A 20649-nucleotide genomic window follows, 5' to 3' on the forward strand; every position below is an offset into this window, starting at 1 on the left:
TCCATGCTGATTAGCTCTCAACATGTTTCTGTTTTAAGTACCTCAGAACATGGACGATTGCGAGAAAAGGCTGCTCTCAAAGGCTAATATCCCTACAGTTCACAAGACTGATACTGACGATCTTTTCTTGATGAAGGCACACAGTTTTATTCTTTAAAACTTATACCCCTAAGAACCTTGTTACCACTATGAAGCCAGATATAAGTGTTTGCTACCTCTACTCAGCAATCCTCAATTTTCACTACTGGCTCTTCATTTGATGTCAACATTTCTGTGCCATTTTATGTTTTACTGAACCAAGTTGCTAATCCTCAGCGACTAGAAATGCAATCAACTGTTAAAAATCAAGAACTTATGTCTAAGGTATCCGGGCCCTCAACACAACCCATTTATGCTCTCTTCTACATGCATAGTCATCCAGATTTAAAAACGGAGGAAGAGTAAGGGGGAATTGGGGGCATGTCAAATTTTAATTGACAGAATCCCATTTCCCTGTAATGTATAAGGGTTGGTGTTTTCCAACTTGGTTATTGACTGAAAAGTCTTCAACACTGCCCTGTACCTGCGATGCTGGCATCTTCACTGAGGAAGAGATTGGGAGTAGGAAATCTGTCTCTAGAGTGCATGATCTGTCTTCTAAGAACATTTCTGAAGAGTGTTATGTCTTCTGTTCATAACTTTAAAAGGATAGTTCTGCTGACTGGGTTGTAAAAAAGAGAGATCCCTGAAGAGGGAGCATTATACTTATGCTTCCTTCCTCACGCATGTCGAGTTTCCACTGTTTTGAATTCCAATTCCCATTTTGTGTCAACAAAATCAAAGATAAATGTATTACTTGGCAAGATGATTCACCTTTAGGGGTGCTGAATAAAATACAATTAGTATTTTGAATCTGATTTTGCGTTGTTTTTTTTTTTTTGTATTATTAGGCATCAGCTATTGCACAAGTTCAGGAGAATCAGTAAGTATGAACTGCCTGACAAAAGATATGCTTTAGTTACGTTTTAGTTTTTTTGTTTGTTTTTTTTTAATCCTGCTTTCATATGTGAGCTAGCATCTTTTATAATTTAAGTTCTTCATTTAAGGGGCATGCTCTGCAGAAACAAAACTGTACAATAGAAGGTAAAATGTTAGCTGAGCTAGAGCTGTGGTTCACAACCTTTGACTCCTGAAGACGCCCAATGAATTATTACCGGAAGCCGGGGACCCCAAAGCAATTCGTATGATTTAAATTGCAAACATTAATTTAATTTGCAAAAAATACTCAAACAAGTACACACCAAACAAATACACCAATTACTAAAGATGTGATTATTTTATATTGAAAATATATGCAAAAATCATCTAAAAGTTTAATGGGAAGGTTGGCACTGCATCTTGGCAACTGACTTTTCAATGTTTGGTTTTATTTAGGAAAGTTGAATCCTTAGGTCAGATTCTACATTTCCCAAGCGATTTCTGTTTTTATTTTTTAGGTACATAAGAATACATTTTTTCACATAAATATGGGGAAGGGAAAGGAAGTAAAACCATAAGGGCCTCTCTCCATAACCTCTGTAACATGTAATTCATTTTTATAGCACCTCTCATACCAGTGTAGGATGTTGGGGCACTTAACAGGGACTTCAAGGTGTAAGATTCATGTCATCCACACTCGTCATTTTCAGAGTGCCTGGTCTGGAGAAGAAAAAACTCGGGATTGACAACATAACAATGTGGTTAGTATTAACTTTAATAATAATGTTTCTCTCGTAGGGGATTTCCATGTATAGTCATAAGTACTGAATAGATCCGCGCGCCTGCGGGGACCCCGGAGCACTGATGTGGAGTATATTCTTAAGTGCCAACACCAGCCGTTTGAAGAAAAGGTCTGTCAAAAAACACTTAAGAATAACATTGTGCAGCCTATGTGAACAGCTACACAGGCCAAATTGTTGAAAAGAAAATCAATAGTAGTGTAAATTCATGTTCAAACGCCTATTTATTCTAGAAATGTAATAACAAATACATTCTCATACTTTATTTACACCTCTGATGAGAATAAAAACAATGCAGGGCAGTGTAGCCCATAGGCTGCCATTATACAGAATGTAAATAGAGCTGTGCCTTTAAGAAAGCAAAGTCTTCCTGTATCCCATCATGCACAGCAACAGGCAGTTGCCTCAGTTCTTTTTTTCCGGCTCCTGCTGACAGGACCCTGAAGCATTGAGCTCTACCTCACAAAGCTTTTTGTGACAGAAATTCATTGAAATATCTTCTGAATTTCATTTTCACTCGACGTTTTTACCTTTGAGTGATCATTTTCTACTGATTTCTGTTAAATTCTGACAGAATTTTGAGGTTTTTCTAGTTAGAAATGCCTTCACTTTTTGATAAATGTCCTTCTTGTGGCAGAAAGAAGGCTAAAACAGATCCACATAGGGTCTGTATAATTTGTCTTCCATCCAGCCACAAACCGGAGTCGTGTGACATTTGTAAAACCTTCTCTAGAAGAACCCTTCGTGATAGAGAGAAGATCCGACTTCAGGCGAGAGAGGACAGGAGAAAAAGTGGCCATTCCACTACAGAGCGAGGAGAAGGTCAGACTTCTACCAGGGCTCAACCTCTTTCCTCCATGACTCCTTCCAGACCTGCTGAAAAACGACATAGATCTCCGACGACGTCGAGAGCGTCGACGTCGAAGCAGGGAACGGCGCCAACATGTTCGCCGTCGAGGAGTGCTTCGCCGGCGAGAAAAAGACATCGTTCGCCGTCGAGGCGGCGAAGACACCCGACGTCGAGAGGATCTGGGTCGCCGTCGACACGGCGAACACAGTCCACGCCAAGGAGATCCGAGTCGGGCTCGCCGTCGACACGGCGAGGGAGATCGCCGTCGAGAGAGAGTGTTCGCCGTCGGAGGCGTTCACCGTCACTGCACCGACGTCGAGGGTCGTCGTCGAGAGGTTCTCAGTGGCGAGACGAGTCGACGTCTAGAGGCACTCGCCGTCACCGCAGTTCGACGTCGAGGAGTGCTTCGACGTCGAGAAGACCATCTAAGAGGCCTAGAAGGGTTTATACAACCTCGGAATCCTCGGCCTCGCTTATCCTACTTCCAGCATATCCACAGCTCTCGCAAAGGCAGTCGCCGTTACCACAGACGCCGGTAACACCTACGGCTCCTCTTCCGGCGCCTCCTCCAGAGCCTGTTCCGAGGACTCCAACGCGATCTGCAGGGCGTTCTGGTTATTCCTCGAGGCGTACATCTACCTCTAGGCACCGTCGTCAGGAATCACATCATGGACATTCTTCATCGTCCACACGGGACTACTCTCCAACCTTATCGGACTCACCGTCCCCAAGAGTGTCCCCCATAGATGATGTCAACACATTTCAGGAGGTCTTAGTGAGAGGGGCAACCAAGCTGAATATCCCGCTAGCAGCTCCGGCCCCATCGACATCAGTGATCTTTGAGACCTTGCATCAAAAGACATCTTCACGACCTTTACTTCCACTGGTTCCGGGTCTTATTGAGCCAGCAATGGACATTTTTCTCACGCCGGCTACAACAAAGTCTGCTCCTTCCAGACTCATTAAAAAGTACCGTCCACCAGAGCAAGATCCTCTATTCTTGAGGTCGGACCCAGTACCAGACTCGGTAGCTATAGTGGCAGCGAAGAAATCGCATTCAACGTCACCGTCTTCCTCTGCTCCTCCAGACAAAGAGAGCAGAAAGATCGATGCTGCAGGAAGAAAAGTATGCTCGACGGCATCCATCACCATGAAAGCAGCCAGTGCCACTGCTTTATTAGGGAGATATGATCGATCCCTCTGGGACTCTATACTGCAGTTCGCGGAGCATCTCCCTATGGACAAAAGGGAAGATTTCCTAGAGGTCGTGAGCGAGGGAGCTATGGTTTCTAACCAGATTATAAGTGCTGCGGCGGATTCTTCAACACTATCCGCACATAACTATGCTCATGGTATAGCGCTCAGGAGACATGCATGGCTGCGGCTTACATAGACCTGTTCGCAACCCCAGAAAACAAAAAATGCCAAAACTTCGCCTCCAGATATTATCATCCAGGGACACTGGGGAATGCCCTGTGGATAAGCTGGTCAGGAGCATTTCTTTACGCCTTTCCACCGCTTCCCCTGATTCCGGCGGTCCTCCAGAAGTTATCCAATGCTCAGTCCAAAATGATCCTGATTGCTCCGGAATGGCCACGACAATGGTGGTTCCCAGACCTTCTTCACCGGTCACTCAAACCACACATCAGGCTCCCTTATCGTCCGGACCTGCTCACGAAGTTCGGAGGGCAGAAATCTCATCCCAACCTCTCATCACTGAGTTTGGCAGCATGGCTCCTGAGCTAGTGCAATATGGACACTTGAACTTACCTCAGGACTGTATGGAAATCCTGAGAGAAGCTAAGCGCCCTTCCACACGATCCACTTATGCAAGCAAGTGGAAGAGATTTTGTGTGTGGTGTTTAGACAACAACATTGACCTGATATCCTGTAGAGAAGAGTCTATTCTGCCATACCTCCTAACATTGGCAAAATCGGGCTTACAATTATCATCAATAAAGGTACATTTGGCGGCTCTAACAGCATACAGGAAGAGCCCATCACAACCTTCCTTTTTTCGAATCCCAATTATTAAAGACTTCCTGGAGGGTTTAAAAAAGGTTTTTCCCCCCATTAGAAGGCCGTCTCCTCCATGGGAATTGAATGTTGTGCTATCGCGCCTGATGCTACCTCCATTCGAGCCAATACATAAGGCATTGCTTCAACATCTCACATGGAAAACTGCTTTTCTGGTGGCAATCACTTCAGCGCGTAGGGTCAGTGAAATCCAAGCCCTTTGCTCTCAGGAACCCTACACGGTTTTTCATTCTGCGAAAGTGGTAATGAGAACTCATCCAAAATTTTTAACGAAAGTCGTCTCCGATTTTCATGTGAATCAAACCATTTCACTTCCAACTTTCTTTCAAAATCCAGCTACTCCTGCTGAGAGAACGCTGCACTCTCTGGATGTAAAGAGGGTTTTGAAATTTTACTTGGACAGGACAAAATGCTTACGTAAATCACAACAGCTTTTTGTTAACTATGGCCCACTTAGAACAGGGTTGGGCACGTCTAAGCAATCACTATCCAGGTGGATTGTTTCATGTATAATGTTATGTTATCAGTTAGCGAACAAGTCCCTCGGTGGTAGGCCAAAAGCCCACTCTACTAGAGGGAAGGCAGCTACTACCGCCTTAATGAGAAATATACCTTTGGCAGAAATATGCAAGGCTGCCACTTGGAAGTCTGTCCATACCTTTACTCAGCATTACTGCCTTGATACAGACGCTAGGGCGGATGCACAGGTTGGACAGGCCTTGCTTAAGAACTTATTTGCATAACTTAAGTGTTTTGACACTATTTTTTCTGTCTGCTCCACCGCGGTTATGGGGATGGGCTTGCTACTCTATTCAGTGCTTATGACTATACATGGAAATCCCCTACGAGAGAAGGAATGGTTTCTTACCTGTAACTCCAGTTCTCTCGTAGGGGTATTTCCATGATAGTCATAAGCAACCCTCCCTCCTCCCCGGTGGAGTTCACATAGAAAAAGTTGCCATAAATATGGTTGATGTTGATACTCCAACAAAGCTTGCTCCAGGTTAAAAGCCTTCAAAAAGAACTGAGGCAACTGCCTGTTGCTGTGCATGATGGGATACAGGAAGACTTTGCTTTCTTAAAGGCACAGCTCTATTTACATTCTGTATAATGGCAGCCTATGGGCTACACTGCCCTGCATTGTTTTTATTCTCATCAGAGGTGTAAATAAAGTATGAGAATGTATTTGTTATTACATTTCTAGAATAAATAGGCGTTTGAACATGAATTTACACTACTATTGATTTTCTTTTCAACAATTTGGCCTGTGTAGCTGTTCACATAGGCTGCACAATGTTATTCTTAAGTGTTTTTTGACAGACCTTTTCTTCAAACGGCTGGTGTTGGCACTTAAGAATATACTTCACATCAGTGCTCCGGGGTCCCCGCAGGCGCGCGGAACTATTCAGTGCTTATGACTATCATGGAAATACCCCTACGAGAGAACTGGAGTTACAGGTAAGAAACCATTCCATTTCTATGCAAGCAAACCTTTTGTAGCAGCATAAGACTGGGGGGTGGGGAGGGGGGAAACATAACTTTCTAATTTGTGCCAGCAATTTGCTTCCAGCTCTGTGATGGCAGTTTATAGCTCACTGTGCTAGATTAAGTTTGTAAATTATGAAATGCTCAGTAGCAAAAGAATCTGTAACAAAATCAGTAACCCATTGTGCAATGCACATAAAATACTGTTCTTTGCATGAAGCACATTCTTTGCAGCAGGCATATTAACCATCTGCGCTACCTTAGAGGAGTCAAAACTGCCACTAGACAAAACTCCCAGCCCTCTCCTGCAGGTACATTAATCACCAGAGTTATCTTTAGGTGTTTATTTTTACCGGAACATGGCTTTGCAGTGCTTTTAAAACTGCTGCACAAAGAAAGTAATAAATATAAAAATGCATACTTTTCTGTCAGATGCCCCAGCTGGAGAAGGGTCTTTCTGCCGGCCCCAGCCTGCGGTCTCCCTGAGATTGTGTCATGGACTCGTGGGGGGCCACGGACCCCAGGTTGGGAACCGCTGAGTTAGAGTGTATTTCAAATATCCAGTCAATAGTTAAGTGCTCTTATCTTTACCCAGAGTCAGAATGTGTTATGATGTTTTTGTATGTAGTAGGTGATCCTCATTGTTCTGGCTAGCTACAACTCAAATAGTTGTACAAAGAAGCCCAAAAATGGGAAACTCACTAGGGCGTATGCCTGATTTACATTCTACCAGCAACTAGAGACCAATACCTCTCCCTCTGCACTCAAAAGCATACAGCTAGAACAGTGTTTGTGCCCAGTCGTTGTATTGCAGATGTGATTAGAAGGCTCTAACTGGAGAATACTCTGGATGTTTGTTTAGTCGCCTTGGTAGAGGAGTTGTGATGTGTGTGATCTAACAGCTGCCTTAAGGGTTTATGTTAAAGCACACACACCACAAATCTGAACTACACAATCAAGGATACACAGTTTTTCCTGTTGAAGACTTCTAGCTGCAGATTCTGCACATTTAGAATATCCCAGAGGCTCCACACTGATCTGGAGAAGTTTCTCACCAGAGGTCCTGTGCACTAGTAGGTGGCATTATACAGCTCAGCACTGGCTCTGAGCCACCCCAGAAATGATGGAACTGAGTCGCATACATGCTCCACGAGCTGTCAGTTCCTTTCTGTAATATCCAGTGCAGATCGAGAGCTCCATTCTCATCTTTGCTGATGTATGCCATGGATCACTTCCATCCAGAAATGCGAGGCTTTGAGCTGTGCCAAGATTGCAGCAAGCAGATATCGGTCAAGGTCCACACTAGGTGTTTCTTTGGTGCCTGGGCTCTAGTTACAACTCCAAGGCATGTGACCAATGTGTCCATGGTTATGTGAAACTGGGAGGTGGAGCTGTACACTGCCAAACATAAGAAGTAGCGGACATCACACGGGTCCCTTCCCGGTTTCAACCCTTGGCCCATTCACAAGGCTGTACCTGTGACTTTTGCCGCTCAAAATATTTGGGTAAGTTGAAATCAAAGTCCGATGGAAGCCCAAGAAAGCAGAGTGGATCTCAACCCCATCTTGTCACTTTTCTTTCACTTAGGTCAGCAGCTAAGCAAGCTATACCTCAAAGTTTAGTGGGCTGTTTTCAGCTTGCAGCAAATCAAGGCTTCCAAGGAGGCCATGCTGCAACTCTTGAATGCTTCCGACTTCCTATGGCATAGCTTTGTGCCCCATGGAGTCACAGGTGTTTCCAGTGTGGTCAGCAATGCTGTTTCTACCCTCTTAGAGCACTTTGCCAAGCCTATAGAACCTTCCACAGCAGCCTCACAGTCCATGTGTTTTCCACCGCCCTAACGCTGTGGTTGTCTTCAGCAGTTCTGATCGAAGGTCTGTTGCCAATGCCAATGTTGGACTGAGCCTATCTGAAATCGCACTACAAAATAACTAAAGTGCAACTAGTTGTCATACTACCGGATTTCCAACGTAATGCTTCTATTGCTATGCAACTATGAGCAGAGGCTCCACTCCCTTATTAACTCTGACTCTGTAGCAGACCATGGTTCACCCCAGGATACTGATGATGACCGGTAGTGCGGTGGCTTTCACCCCCTCATTATGCTTATGATGCCTTTTTACCTTGACTTACTAAATGCCAGTAGACACCTTCCCTAAAATAGAGCTGCAGTCACCCATGGGCAACCAGCAGCATTTCATTTGGGGGGGTGCTTCAGTGGGGACAACTGAGATACGAGAATTGTAGTTGTTATCCAGTCAGGCTAATACAGAAGTTCTAATGGCGATTCTCTCTTTTTTTTTTTTTTGATAAAGAGATTTTATTACATTTTGCATAAAACAATTATGAATACAGTACAACATGATGCCAACGGGCATCAAAACAGTAATGGTCAAGTCCTCGGTCCCTGCCCCTTTTATTACTAAATGTTGCTCACCATCCACTCTTAAAGGCCCGCTACATCCTCCCACTTCCCCCATATCTTCTTATGTTTGTGTAAGCAACCTCTGGCCTCGTACACAAGTTTCTCCCGCTGCGCACACCAATCCACTCCCCGTCTCCACTTAGCCAGTGCCGGAGCCACCCTGGCCTTCCAATCTGCCATTATGTCCCTTTTGGCCACTAGACACGCCACCCCTAAGAAGGACCGATCTGCTCTTCGTAGCTCTGTATCTCCCATGACCCCGAGAAGGAGGGGCAGTGGCGACCTCTTTACCTCCTCCTGTAGGACCTCAGATATCTCTTGCACCACCTTTTCCCAATAGGCCATTATAATCGGGCATGTCCATACCATGTGGTAGAAATCCGCTGTATGATACCTGCAGTGGGGGCATTCCGCTGTGGGGCGGAGGCCTGCTTTATGTAATATGGCGGGTGTGAGGTATGCGGCATGTAGGAAATAGGATTGTATTAAACGGAAGCGTGTGGCCATTGTTAGGGAGCGTGGGGCCATTAGTGCTTCTGTCCAGTCCGCTTCCTCCATGGATCCCACCCAACTCTCCCACCTTTGGCGAAGCTCTCTCAGGGGTCCCCCAGTGGCGGTGATTAAGGTGCGATAAATCTGAGAAACCCCTCCCCTTCCCAGGTCTTCCCATCAGTGCCTTGGCTTCCATGGGGCTGTGCTCGGGTATGGTGTCTCCTGTCTGCAGGTGAACTAGTAGGGCATGGCGTAATTGGAGATATCGGTGGAACTGTGTTTTGTTTAAGGAATATTGTTTCTGGAGGTCTTGAAAAGATCGTATATGTGTCCCTCTCCAAATATCTCCCAGCGTGGAGATCCCTATGGTGTCCCATTTCTGAAAGCCCTCCAGACCTGCCACATGTATCAGCTGCTTCCCATGCCATAGCGGGGTTTGTTGGGTTAGACGTCCCCACCACCCCGTCACTTTCTGGGCTGTACGCCATCCCAGAAGTACCACTTTGGTCACATCTGGAGTATCCCGGGGTATCGGGCTCCCGTAGAGTATGTCAAGGATCCGTGGGTAGCCCATTGTCTGTAATTCTAGTTGGTGTGCGGGGTCTGTCCATCCACCTCCCATCCAGTCATTGATTACAAGTGTGTGCATCGCTAGATAATAGTATTGAATTTTCGACATGCCCAGTCCACCCTCATATACATCCCTCTGACAGGTTTTTAGCGACAATCTTGTACGTGACCCACTCCATATGAATTGGCGTGCTAAAGAGTCCATCTCCTTGAACCATCTCACGGGGATGGGGTGTGGGAAATTCTGCAGGAGGTATAAGAGCCTGGGGAGAATCATCATCTTGTACAGCGCTATTCTACCCAGTAAATTCAAGGGGAGGGCCTTCCAGCGCAGAAGGTCGATTTTGATTTTCTTTGAAAGCGGCGTGACATTGAGTTCCCACGCTAGCTCGGGGAGAAGTGAGATATGTATCCCGAGGTATTTAAAGCTGTTTCTCCGTACAGGGATATTCCGTTGCCAATCTATACAGTCGTGCGAGCGATGAAGGGGGATCAGTAAAGATTTGGCTGGGTTCAGGGTCAGCCCTGAGGCTTCCGCGGAAAGTCTAAGGATCTCTAGGACGCGTGGGCCGCTTTTGGATGGGTTGGAGATATACAGGAGCACATCATCTGCGTACAAAGCCACTCTGTCTTCCGAACCAGAGGGCCAGTGCCAGCCCTCGATCAGTGGGTTGCTTCTCATTAGTATCGCCAGTGGCTCTATCACTAGTGCGAAGAGCAGGGGAGATAACGGGCATCCCTGTCAAGTCCCACGGCCAATGGGGATTGGGTCGGAGACTACTCCATTCACCCTGATTCGAGCCGTCGGGTTAGAGTATAGGAGTTTCACCAATCCCCGGAATTTAGGTCCGAGCCCGTTTTTATATAGGACCTGATTGAGGTAGGACCAATCTACCGTATCAAAGGCCTTTTCGAAGTCGAGTAAAAGCAGTGCCAATTGCGTATGCAATAGCGCTTTGCAGTGCGCCAAAGCAAGATGTAATCGTCTGATGCAGTGCCTTGTGCTACGAGTGGGCATAAAACCACACTGGTCAGGGTGCACCAGCGTGGGCATTACCTCCTTCAGTCTGGAAGCAAGGATCGAAAAGAGAGCACCTTGACTTCCACATTTAGGAGCGAGATAGGCCGGTACGCTCAACATTGTCGTGATGGAGGTTGGGTTTTGGGGATTACCACAATAGTGGCTTGATCAATCTCTGTTGGGAAGCGGCCTTGATTCTCCGCTTCTTCGTACATGTTGAGCAGGTGGGGACCCAGAATATCGCTGCATTTACTATAAAATTCCGCTGGAAAGCCGTCGGGGCCTGGTGTTTTGCCTGATGCCAGTCCCGATATTGCGTTGCAGACTTCTACAAGACCGATGGCCTCGTCCAGTCTGTCTCTCACCTCTGGGGTTACCCCGGGAAGGGTAATCTCATTTAGTAGGGGGGGACTCTCTCTCTCAACAGCAGGGCGTGGGTGCCTGGTGTATAGACGGGCGTAGTAGGAGGCGAAGCTATGTGCGATTTCCACTGCTGTTTTGACAAGAGTACCCGAGTCATCTAAGATCTCCGGTATAATTCTGTTAGCCATGGGGCGGGTGGCCAGCCAATGCAGTAGCTTCCCGTTTTTATCCCCCCATCCATAAATTCTGCCTGCTGAGGCTCTCCACATGTGCTTGGCCGAATCTAGCATTATATGTTTAATATCTTCTCTTACCCTGGTCAGTTTCCTCATGGTCGAGGCCGATGCCAAGTTTTCATGTTGGCATTCGAGTCTCTGGGCCTTGTTCTCTAGCTCGGTGATCTGGGAGTTTTGATCCCGTTCACGGGACCAAAGAATGCTTCTGGCATGTCCTCTAATAGTTGCCTTGCAGGCAGCCCATAACATTCCTGGGGACCGAACTGAGCCCTCATTTAATTCGAAATATTGGTCGAGGTGCAACCTGATCTCTTGGGTGTACTCTGTATCTTGTAAGTGCCACGCGTTCAAGTGCCACATAGGCCGTCTGGTAAGGTCTGCTCTACCCAGTCGGATCCGTATTGGTGCATGATCGGAGACCCCCCGTGGAAGAATCTCTGGCCCTGCGACTTTTAAGAAATCTAGGGCGGGCATGAACACCAGGTCTATTCTGGATTGCGTCTGGTGGGCTGCCGAAGTATGTGTGTATTGGCGTTCTCTGGGATGCCAGGTGCGCCACACCTCACACAAGCCGAGGCTCTCCGCCCAACTACTTAGGGCTGAGGCCCGCTTGGATCTATTTATGGTAGTTTCCCCAGAAATGTCCAGCTTTGGGTCAAGGACCGCGTTGAAGTCGCCTCCCAGTAGGGTAGTTCCTTGGGGTAATCCTGAGGTTACTCGGTGGAGCGAAAGTAGGAAGGAGTCAAGATTTGCCGGGGGCGCATAGGCGCACACCAAGTTTAGCGGTTGTCCGTGAAGAGTCCCGGTGACCACCATGAATCTACCTTGTGAGTCAGATTGCGTGGAAGTGATTACCATAGGCAAAGATCGGTGGAGCAGAATGGCCACTCCTCTAGAGCCTCTGGAAAACCCTGCATGGTATACCCTATCGTATCCTCCTCTCGCAAGCATAGGGCATCTGGACCCAAGAAGATGGGTCTCTTGCAGGAGAACTACTGAGGGGCAATACCTGCGGAGGGTGTTAAATACTGCCGATCTTTTGATCTTGTCTAACAGGCTGTTTACATTCCAGGAGAGGACCTGGGTTACTGAGGGCCAAGCGTGAGGTGTGCCGATGTTGGGCATGTTTGGATGTGTGGGTGCAGGCCCAGGGATGACCATTTCGGACGTGACCGTGAAATTTTAAATCTACAAACCAGGCTAACTAATTTGTCGCCTCTTAAACCTAACTTAAACTTCCCCTCCCCCTTAAACTCCCCCCCCTCCCCATACTTCCCCCCCCCCCCCCGGAAGCATCTGTCGCCCATGTACCCAACCAAAAACAGACAGCCAGTAAAACTGTCATTGGAGTGGAGTGATGGACCCCTCCTTTCTTTCGGATCAATTGCAATTAGCAGTCACAAATCAAGCGTTCAACACCATACTCTAGGAAGTCTCCGGAGCTATCAATGTTCATCTCGCTAGGGGTCGCCTGAGAAGATCAAGCGAAGCCCGAATCCCCCTACGTCTCGCGCAGGGGTCCCACACCTCCCGTCAGCCGAGTACCGGAGACTGACTCAATCGCCCATCCTCGGCGGGTCGGGACGGTGTTCGAGACACCGGAAGAATCTCAGTGTTAGATTCGGCATGAGGACCAGAGTCCCGAGCTGTTTAATCCTCCGCAGGAGCGATCGAGTCTTTCGGTCTGCCTCTCCGGGATCTGGTGCGCCGCCTGCTCCTCTGGGGCCCCTCTGATGGTGAGGGCCCAACATGTGGGGTTCTTCCAGTGGTCCCGGGGGGACCCTTTCGGGCTCCGATGCCCTCCTCTGTCAGCCAGTCCCAAGCTTCCTCAGGAGAATCAAAAAAGTAGGCTTTCCCAGCCATGAGGACTTTGAGGCGTGCGGGGAAAAGGAGCATGTACGAGAGCTGCATTGCCCTTAGTTTTTGCTTAACATGTTCGTACGATCTACGGCGGGTTTGGACTTCTCTGGTGTAGTCCGGGAAAATTAGGATTTTGTGGTTTTCCCACTGCGTACCCTCTTGCTGCCTCGCTTCCCTGAGGATATTGTCTCTGTCCTTAAAGTTAAGGAATCGTGCAATCATCGGGCGCCTCGGGCCGCCCGGGGGTGGGCGAGGTGCGAGCGCCCTGTGGGCTCTTTCAATTGCAAACAAGGGCGAGAGGGATTGGTCAGGCATCCAAGATTTGATCCACGTCTCCAGGAATTCGGCTGCCTTGTCATCCTCTATGCCCTCCGGGAAACCTATGAAGCGTAGGTTGTTGCGCCTGGCCCGGCTTTCCGCATCTTCTGCACGGCGGTGAAGCTCGCCGGTTCGGGATTGTAGCTGGGCTACTTTGGCTTTGAGGTCAGACAAATCGTTTTCGGTTTGGGAGACTCGGGTTTCCACTTCCGTAATTCCATGTCCACTCGCACCTCACCAATTTTTGTTTCCACGGCTATCTGCGATGATTGAATAGCTTGGAGAATGGCACTCACCCCGTCCGGGGCCGAACCCCCACCAGCCACTTCTCCCCCTCCTCGTTGGCCCGTCGTAGTCGTGAACTGGTCGATTTTTTGTTGGGAGGGCGGAGGTTGTTTATTCGTTTTATCTTTTCCCATCGTGGCACTTGAGGCGGGTGTCAGGTGGGCCACACCTTCCTTAATGCGGTTTCAAGCCTGAGAATTTAGTGCGTTGTTAAGTACCTTGGACTGTGGGGGGGGGGCTCGCTGTGTCTGATCACATAAGGACGTCCGGCGATGGCACCGTTGGCCCCTTCTTTTCAGGTCCCTTTCTCGCTCTCTCCACCAGTTGGGGGGGACCCGTCTGAGTCCCAGACCCAGGCCTCTCCACCTTAAGGGCTCTGCACCTCCACTGTAGGCCCCGCGCCGTCACGACCTCGCTCTCAATCTCTCGAGTCGTTCCGACCAGGGTCTAAGGTCAACCAAGCACGACCCGGAACCCAGGATATCCACTTGCCCCAAGGTGTTGTCCTCCACTGCTCGGCTCGCAGTCTAGATTCTGCCGCAGTCCAGCTCGCGCTCCACCCGGGCCCGAGAGAGGCTGGAACCAAGCCCCCAGGCCCCCGAGCCCCCTCTTGTTGCTGCAGGGATGGGGGGGTGGGGGGGGTCACCGCTCGTCTTCTCCTTCCACCCCCTCCCGGTCTCCGATTCACTTCTTTGCACCCCCTGGGGGCGACACTCGGATCTCCGGGCGGGTCCTGATCCCCAGCACGCCTCCAGATTTAAATTCCCTCTAGTAGGGGGATCTCGGGGGCCAACGCCTCCGCCACGGCCCCAGCGCGGCACCGCAAGCCGCTCGGGCGGCCAGAGAGGGCCTCCTGTCTCCCGGGCCGCACCCGCGCCTCGTGCGCCGGCACGGCGCCACTCACCCGGTGTCCTCCTCCTCGACAAGGGGGGGGGGCCTGTCGGCACTCCAGCGGCAGGGATCCACCGTCGGGGCGTGCCCCAGCTCTCACCGGGCCTCTCGCCGCCCCTCAACCTGCAGCAATCGTCTCCCAAGCCCACCTCAGATCCGCCGGGTGCATCTCGCAGCGGCCGCCATCTTGAACTCCTCTTTACGGGATCAGCCGAGCTGCCGTATGAGGGCGAGCCGCCGGCTTTTCACCAAATCGCCCCAGCAGACTTCTCCACGGGCCCCCGGTACACCGGGGAGCCATGTACAGCGTTTTTTGCTCCCTTGGACCGCGGTAGTTAAGGGCGGATGACGGAGGGGTCCAGAGCACTCTCCGAGTGCGACCGCCATCTTGAGGCCCGAAGCCACGCCCCCTAATGGAGATTCTCTTACTACGACTGGTGACCTCTAAGCCTTTTGGGTGCCTTGTTGGCTCCAAGGATGAACCCTGTTTTTTGTCCGTTCTTTATTAGGGAAATAGACAGATGGAAAGGCATGTTCTTGGTGATCCAGGTTCCTCATCAAGTAACGAACTGGTTGTGCAGGCTTTTTCATAAAATATTTATATTTGTGCATATTTCTAATAACATTTGCTTAGAAGGCCAATCATGATTTTATAAAGTAAAATAGGGTAAATTTACAGCAGAGAGAGGTGGAGTGGCCTATGGAGAAAGCAGTTAGATTTGTCAATAGGCCTCCGTTTCTGAAAAGCAAGAAGGAGTCTAGCTTGCAGAGTGACTACAGAGGCTGAATGCCATTGGCAATCAAGAATGTTATCTGAATGAGGATTTGAATGGTAGTGAGCGATGCAAAGAAGATGAGAGGGTTGTGTGTGTAGGCATGACACTGGAGAGGAGTAAAGACCAATCAGTGATTAAGACTAAGGCTGTCATAACTAGACTAAAACTACCAACCCTAATAAAAAGCTGTTCCCTTGACATAGCTGTCTTCCCTTTTGACCCAGGCAGTGTGTTCAGTCTGGTTGTTGTTCTTCGCTTGGATGCTGACTGATAAACAACCACCGTATTAGCAACCCTGCCTTGAGCCTCCATGTAAGGCATCAGTCTGAGCCTCTTCCAGCAACCAGGCACAGAGCACTGCATCTTTCATGTCTCTTGCCCCACAGACCAGCTAATACCTTATATGATATCACCACGTCTTCTTGGGTCCAAAACATGTACGACTGGTGCTTTCATCTTTTAAGCTTGATTTAATTAGGTGGTAACATTGCTGTTAAAGCTTGTAATGTTTGTGTAACAGGCCGATGAACACAAACCTTGCCAAAAGACAGCAGAAAGATAATTAATGACTAAGTGGAGGGATAGACTGCTTTTGAACCTTAAAGTAGGGTGTGACTCGTCTTCGTTTGGTGTTCTTTAAAGAGATGAGTCATTTACTCATTTTGAAATTGGAACAGAGTAGGGGCTGTCCTCATGAATGTCATTGCAGATCTTGGGTGCATTGATGGAGAAGGCCTAATGCCTGGACTCCTTTTTTTGCAATTTATCGCTAGGGTGATGGTGTCCTATGCACAGGTGTGTCAAGAATAACCAGAGCTGGCGATTTTATTAGTCATACAGGCAAGAGGCGCTGGTCACAATGGCTTTGAAGTTGGTGCAGGCTCGCAAAGGGAGCCAGTAGAGTTTTCAAGGTGAGGCTAATGTGGTAGATTTGAGTAACATTTGAATTTCCCTGCCTGCACCTTCCAAATAGAAAATTAGTTATAAGTTATAGCTGAGAAGTGAAGTAAATAAATATGCTATGTACATTAGAAACATAATGGCCATGTGACATTGAATAGCTAGATTTTTTTAACTACATATTATACATGCAGCTGTTTAATCAAAGTTATCCTGTCATTGGCAAGGCTTGCCTGGCACACTATGAAAATGTTGGAAGGAATAATGCATTCAAAACCTGTAGATTTTTAGCCATTGCACATGAAATTGGTGCTGTGCACTTTGAAGCCCTGCTGCTTATAAGTTTTCTCATTGGGATAACCCTCCCAAATCCCCCTAGAGAGAATCTGGCTCTTGCTTTGCTCGCTACTGTTAAAGGTAGGTGTTTACGCTGTACCATTTTCAAAGTTCCCCAGCCGCCACTGCATCAAGATACCACTTTGTAGGGCATGCTGTCGAAGGGTCCTTCATTGAAAGCTCTGCAGCTTAAACTTCCTTGCATGGAGAATGAACGGTGACAATTGACTTCATCTGAATTGCCGTCTGAAGTGGGGATGATTTGTATTTGTTAACACCCACACCAACTGCACTTTGCACAGCATTTGTTGCTGTTTCTTGTCGAAGTTGTATTTAAAGTTAAATAAATACATAAAATAAATTAGCAAATCACTTGTTGTAGACACTTCCTTATGAAAGGGCACACCATCTAGCTGAATATATGCTTTTACCACGCACAAGGCTTTACCACACTGGATAAGAATAGTTAAGATAAGCTAAACCCATGTATATGTGTATGCTTGTATATGTGTATATAAAACGTGTGTTTAATTGTATTTTTTTTCTTTTTTGAGGGGACCTCCCAAACCCCCTCACTTTAAAAAAAAAAAAAGAATTATAATAGTTTTTTTACTTTGTTCCTTTACCCATCGCCTAACCCTAAAAATACCCTTACCAGTCATTACCACTATCCACCCCAAACCTTAAATTATATGCATGGTAAAAGTTGTGTGATAGCATTACATGCTAAATGATGTTTGCCCATCTGGCTTAGAGTGCCAGACATGGCTGGCTTTCTTTTACCTTCTAAATAACTACTACCTCTGACCCGAACTGAGGTTATCAGTTAGTCCTACATACTGCCCTACCTGTCCTTCAGGAGACTACACAACCCTGTAACAATCACAGATGGAGAAGAGAAAGACGCCAGGCTCTCCGATGGGTACGACCTCAGTGCCAGCCTCATCTAACCAGTTTTCATATATGGGAAACCAGACACTTCTTTTAAGGCTGCTTGTGTCTTCCATTTTTCTTCAGCAAGTGCGCTCACAAAATACTTCCGGAGACCACTTCAGTGAAAGTCTTGTTCAAGTTGCATGTTCCTTACTCTTGTTAAATTGTTTTTGGGAACTAGGCTGGATCATTCTGCATCTATTGTGGTAGAGCAGAGAGCTCACTTCCCTCACATACCTGTTCATAGCTGCCACAGAAATGAACTGTTATAAAGTACAGGTTATTGTAGCCTTGCAGAATACTACCTAACGTATCATTGAAGTAGAGATATTGCTTTTGGGTTACTAACAATCCTTATAAAAGAATCAGGGACACAGTGATAACAGTAACAAACCTATTTTATTATTAACAGTATCACACATCTACTGAACTAAGTAGAAGGAACACTAAGTAAAAAGTATTTATGGTTATAGGAACAACCTCTTTCTCAGTACATCTAGAACAAGCACACAATATTATAAAAACAGCACGAAGGCATGTTATAAAAAATAAGAATAAAATGAAAATTTCTAACATGGTTAAAATGGCATCTAAAACCGAACACCCTAATGCCTACCTGTATGCAGTACTGTAAGAGAGCATTAGATGGCAGAGCAACTTGCCGTCTAAGCGTTCCTTAGGGAGAAGAGACGCACTGCATACCTTGTTGACAGTGAAGACAGTGTCTACTGGAAAGGGCAGACATGCTGCGGTAACAGTTTTTCTCCACTGCTTTTTTTTTATCTGCTTCAGGCAAGATGTAGTATCTACGTAGTGTGCTAGCAGTAGGTGAGACTGTCTCTGACATATTCTTGTGTGATAATCTAGGTGAAGGACCTCTTCTCACAAGTGGTCAAACGACAGCCCTTCTGTACTAAATCTTACCAGAAATTGGAATTCCTGACATAAGTTTAGGAATGTCTGACATACACGTGCATTAAGGTGTGCGTCCCACACGTTTCCTTTTGAACATGTAAGTAAAACTGATGTCAATACAGACTGCGCTATTTCGGCTATATGTCTGTAAGTGTTCTTATTTAAATTTGACATGGTGAAAGGAAGACATTTGACCTAGACGAATGTCGCATCAGGTGTTACATCTATGTCATTAGACGAATGACTTGACACTTTCACAGTTCTTAGAAAGACAAAGGCAGACAACATCTGCTTCAAATACCACACATGATAATGACTGCATAAATGGGAAAAGATGGTGACTTCTGTTGTTTAAGATTTTAGAAAATGATGACCTCCGTTATCTAATGTGGAGTCGGATCCTACATAAAATTAGTCGTACATTAGGGACTTTGTCAGAACTAGCTTGGTTTTAACAGTTCTGATGGATACTTGTTTTTGTTACATCTGTTTATTGTTTTATAAAACATTATAAACCATGCAAACATTACACAACACTAGAATAGTGGCATAAATTAAGGAGTAAAGAATATCTAGGCAGTCATCAATCTGATGGATACTTCTAACTGCAGTTTTCTCACCTTTAGAATATTCCCAGGCACCACATTGGATCTGGGGGATTCTTCAGCAAGTGCTCCAGTAGGAGGGTGCCATGTGACTCCACAGTGATGCCCTACCCTGAAGTGACAGAGCAAAGCTCCATATTAGCGCCACCTCACACTCTATCATCAGTTTTTTGTATCTGAGACAGTGTGCTGAACATCTGATTTGGGTCCCACAGGGTGCCTGGCATGAGTGGCAAACCTGTGGCGATTGTGGGGCCTGAAGGCATCCCAGAGAGAGCCAGATCTACAACATGGCCTCTTTAAAGGCCGCTATTTGCTGTGGGATTGATGAAGGCCAGAGGAGTTCAGGGCACGTCTGGATCAATTGCAGAATTGGTTTCGATTCAAGAGACATTGGAGGGGTGCGATCTGTATCTTTACACCCTTGAGGCTTCTCGCTAGAGTTCAAGCGGCAAGATGGAATCGAGTCCCACTTGGCATTCTTGTACTTTTGTTGCTTTTTTTCCTGTAAGAGTCTTTGTGACTGGCTATGCGACATGGAGCGAGAGTGGGACCTTTACTTCTACTGAGATCACTTCTTGTGCTTAACAATGTTGAATATTTTTCTCCAAGTCCCAAAGTCCCTGAGGATACATGAGGGCACACTTGTAGCATGAATTATAGTCTTGCCTGGATCCCAATGCAGCACCTCATCATGAGGGTCCGAGACTGACATGCGCTTCATGCAGTCTCGTCATGTTTAGAATTTTGTTTTTTTAGTGCAAATATCATTTCCTAGTACTCTGTAAAAAGTTTTGGAGTTGTCAGAAAACCAACAAAGATGGAATCACAACTCTGAATATGCATTGAAAGGCATACAGATAAAGAAACTGACATTAGCTTACATGGATGGAGCTTATATGCAAACTTCACTTCATCATTTCTAGGGCAGTGCGGAGTCACTGCAAAGCTACAAGGTGCCTTCTGCCTGAGTGAGTGAACTGCAGGTGTTTTTAGTGCAACCACCTTCAATCCATACAAATTATTTTGAGAACCAGGATGGCCTTCCTATTAAAGGTTGTGACTCCTTTCCAAATTGGCCAGTTGATCACTCTGACGGTATTTTTTTGCCTTCCTCACTCATCGAAAGAGGAAGAGAGGCTCCATGGTCTAGACCCTATGAGGGTGCAGAGCTTTTACAGTGACTGCACAAAGGAACATCATGTAGATGATCACCTTTTTGCGGTGAAAGACCAAATAAATTGAGGACCCACTTTAAAAGATAATGTATCAAATCATATTCAAACAATAATTTGTCAAATCCACATGTTCATTTCGTAAGCATTTATTGATCCTTTGTATAGGAATTGTTTCTGAAATGCATGAAGAGAACAGCCGACACGTGTTTCGCCCCCTGTGGTGTATACATCTGAAGTTTTTTCAAGGCTGCAAATGATAAAACGGGAATCAGACCAAGGTAATAATACTGTCAAGAATAGATAAATATAGGGTATTAGTACTTCCAATCAAGTCTAAGTTGTAGTCCCATGAATCTAACCCAAAAGTGTGGTAGAATGGGTAAATGGAAGAACCGTGACGATTAGTATTTGAAAGT

General features: G+C 46.7%; 1 protein-coding gene across 12 annotated transcripts in view; it reads left to right on the plus strand.

Annotated features, from left to right (window-relative positions):
* Positions 1 to 20649, plus strand: part of KTN1 (kinectin 1) — a 653615-nt gene that overhangs the window by 415576 nt on the left and 217390 nt on the right. For all 12 annotated transcript variants that reach the window (XM_069208520.1, XM_069208523.1, XM_069208524.1 and 9 more), the window contains exon 24: positions 930 to 961. In XM_069208520.1, coding sequence (XP_069064621.1) covers positions 930 to 961 — 32 coding nt within the window. The remainder of the gene's footprint in view (positions 1 to 929; positions 962 to 20649) is intronic.

The sequence above is a fragment of the Pleurodeles waltl genome, chromosome 9 (genome assembly GCF_031143425.1).
Source record: "Pleurodeles waltl isolate 20211129_DDA chromosome 9, aPleWal1.hap1.20221129, whole genome shotgun sequence".
In the NCBI taxonomy this organism is placed as follows: Eukaryota; Metazoa; Chordata; class Amphibia; order Caudata; family Salamandridae; genus Pleurodeles; species Pleurodeles waltl.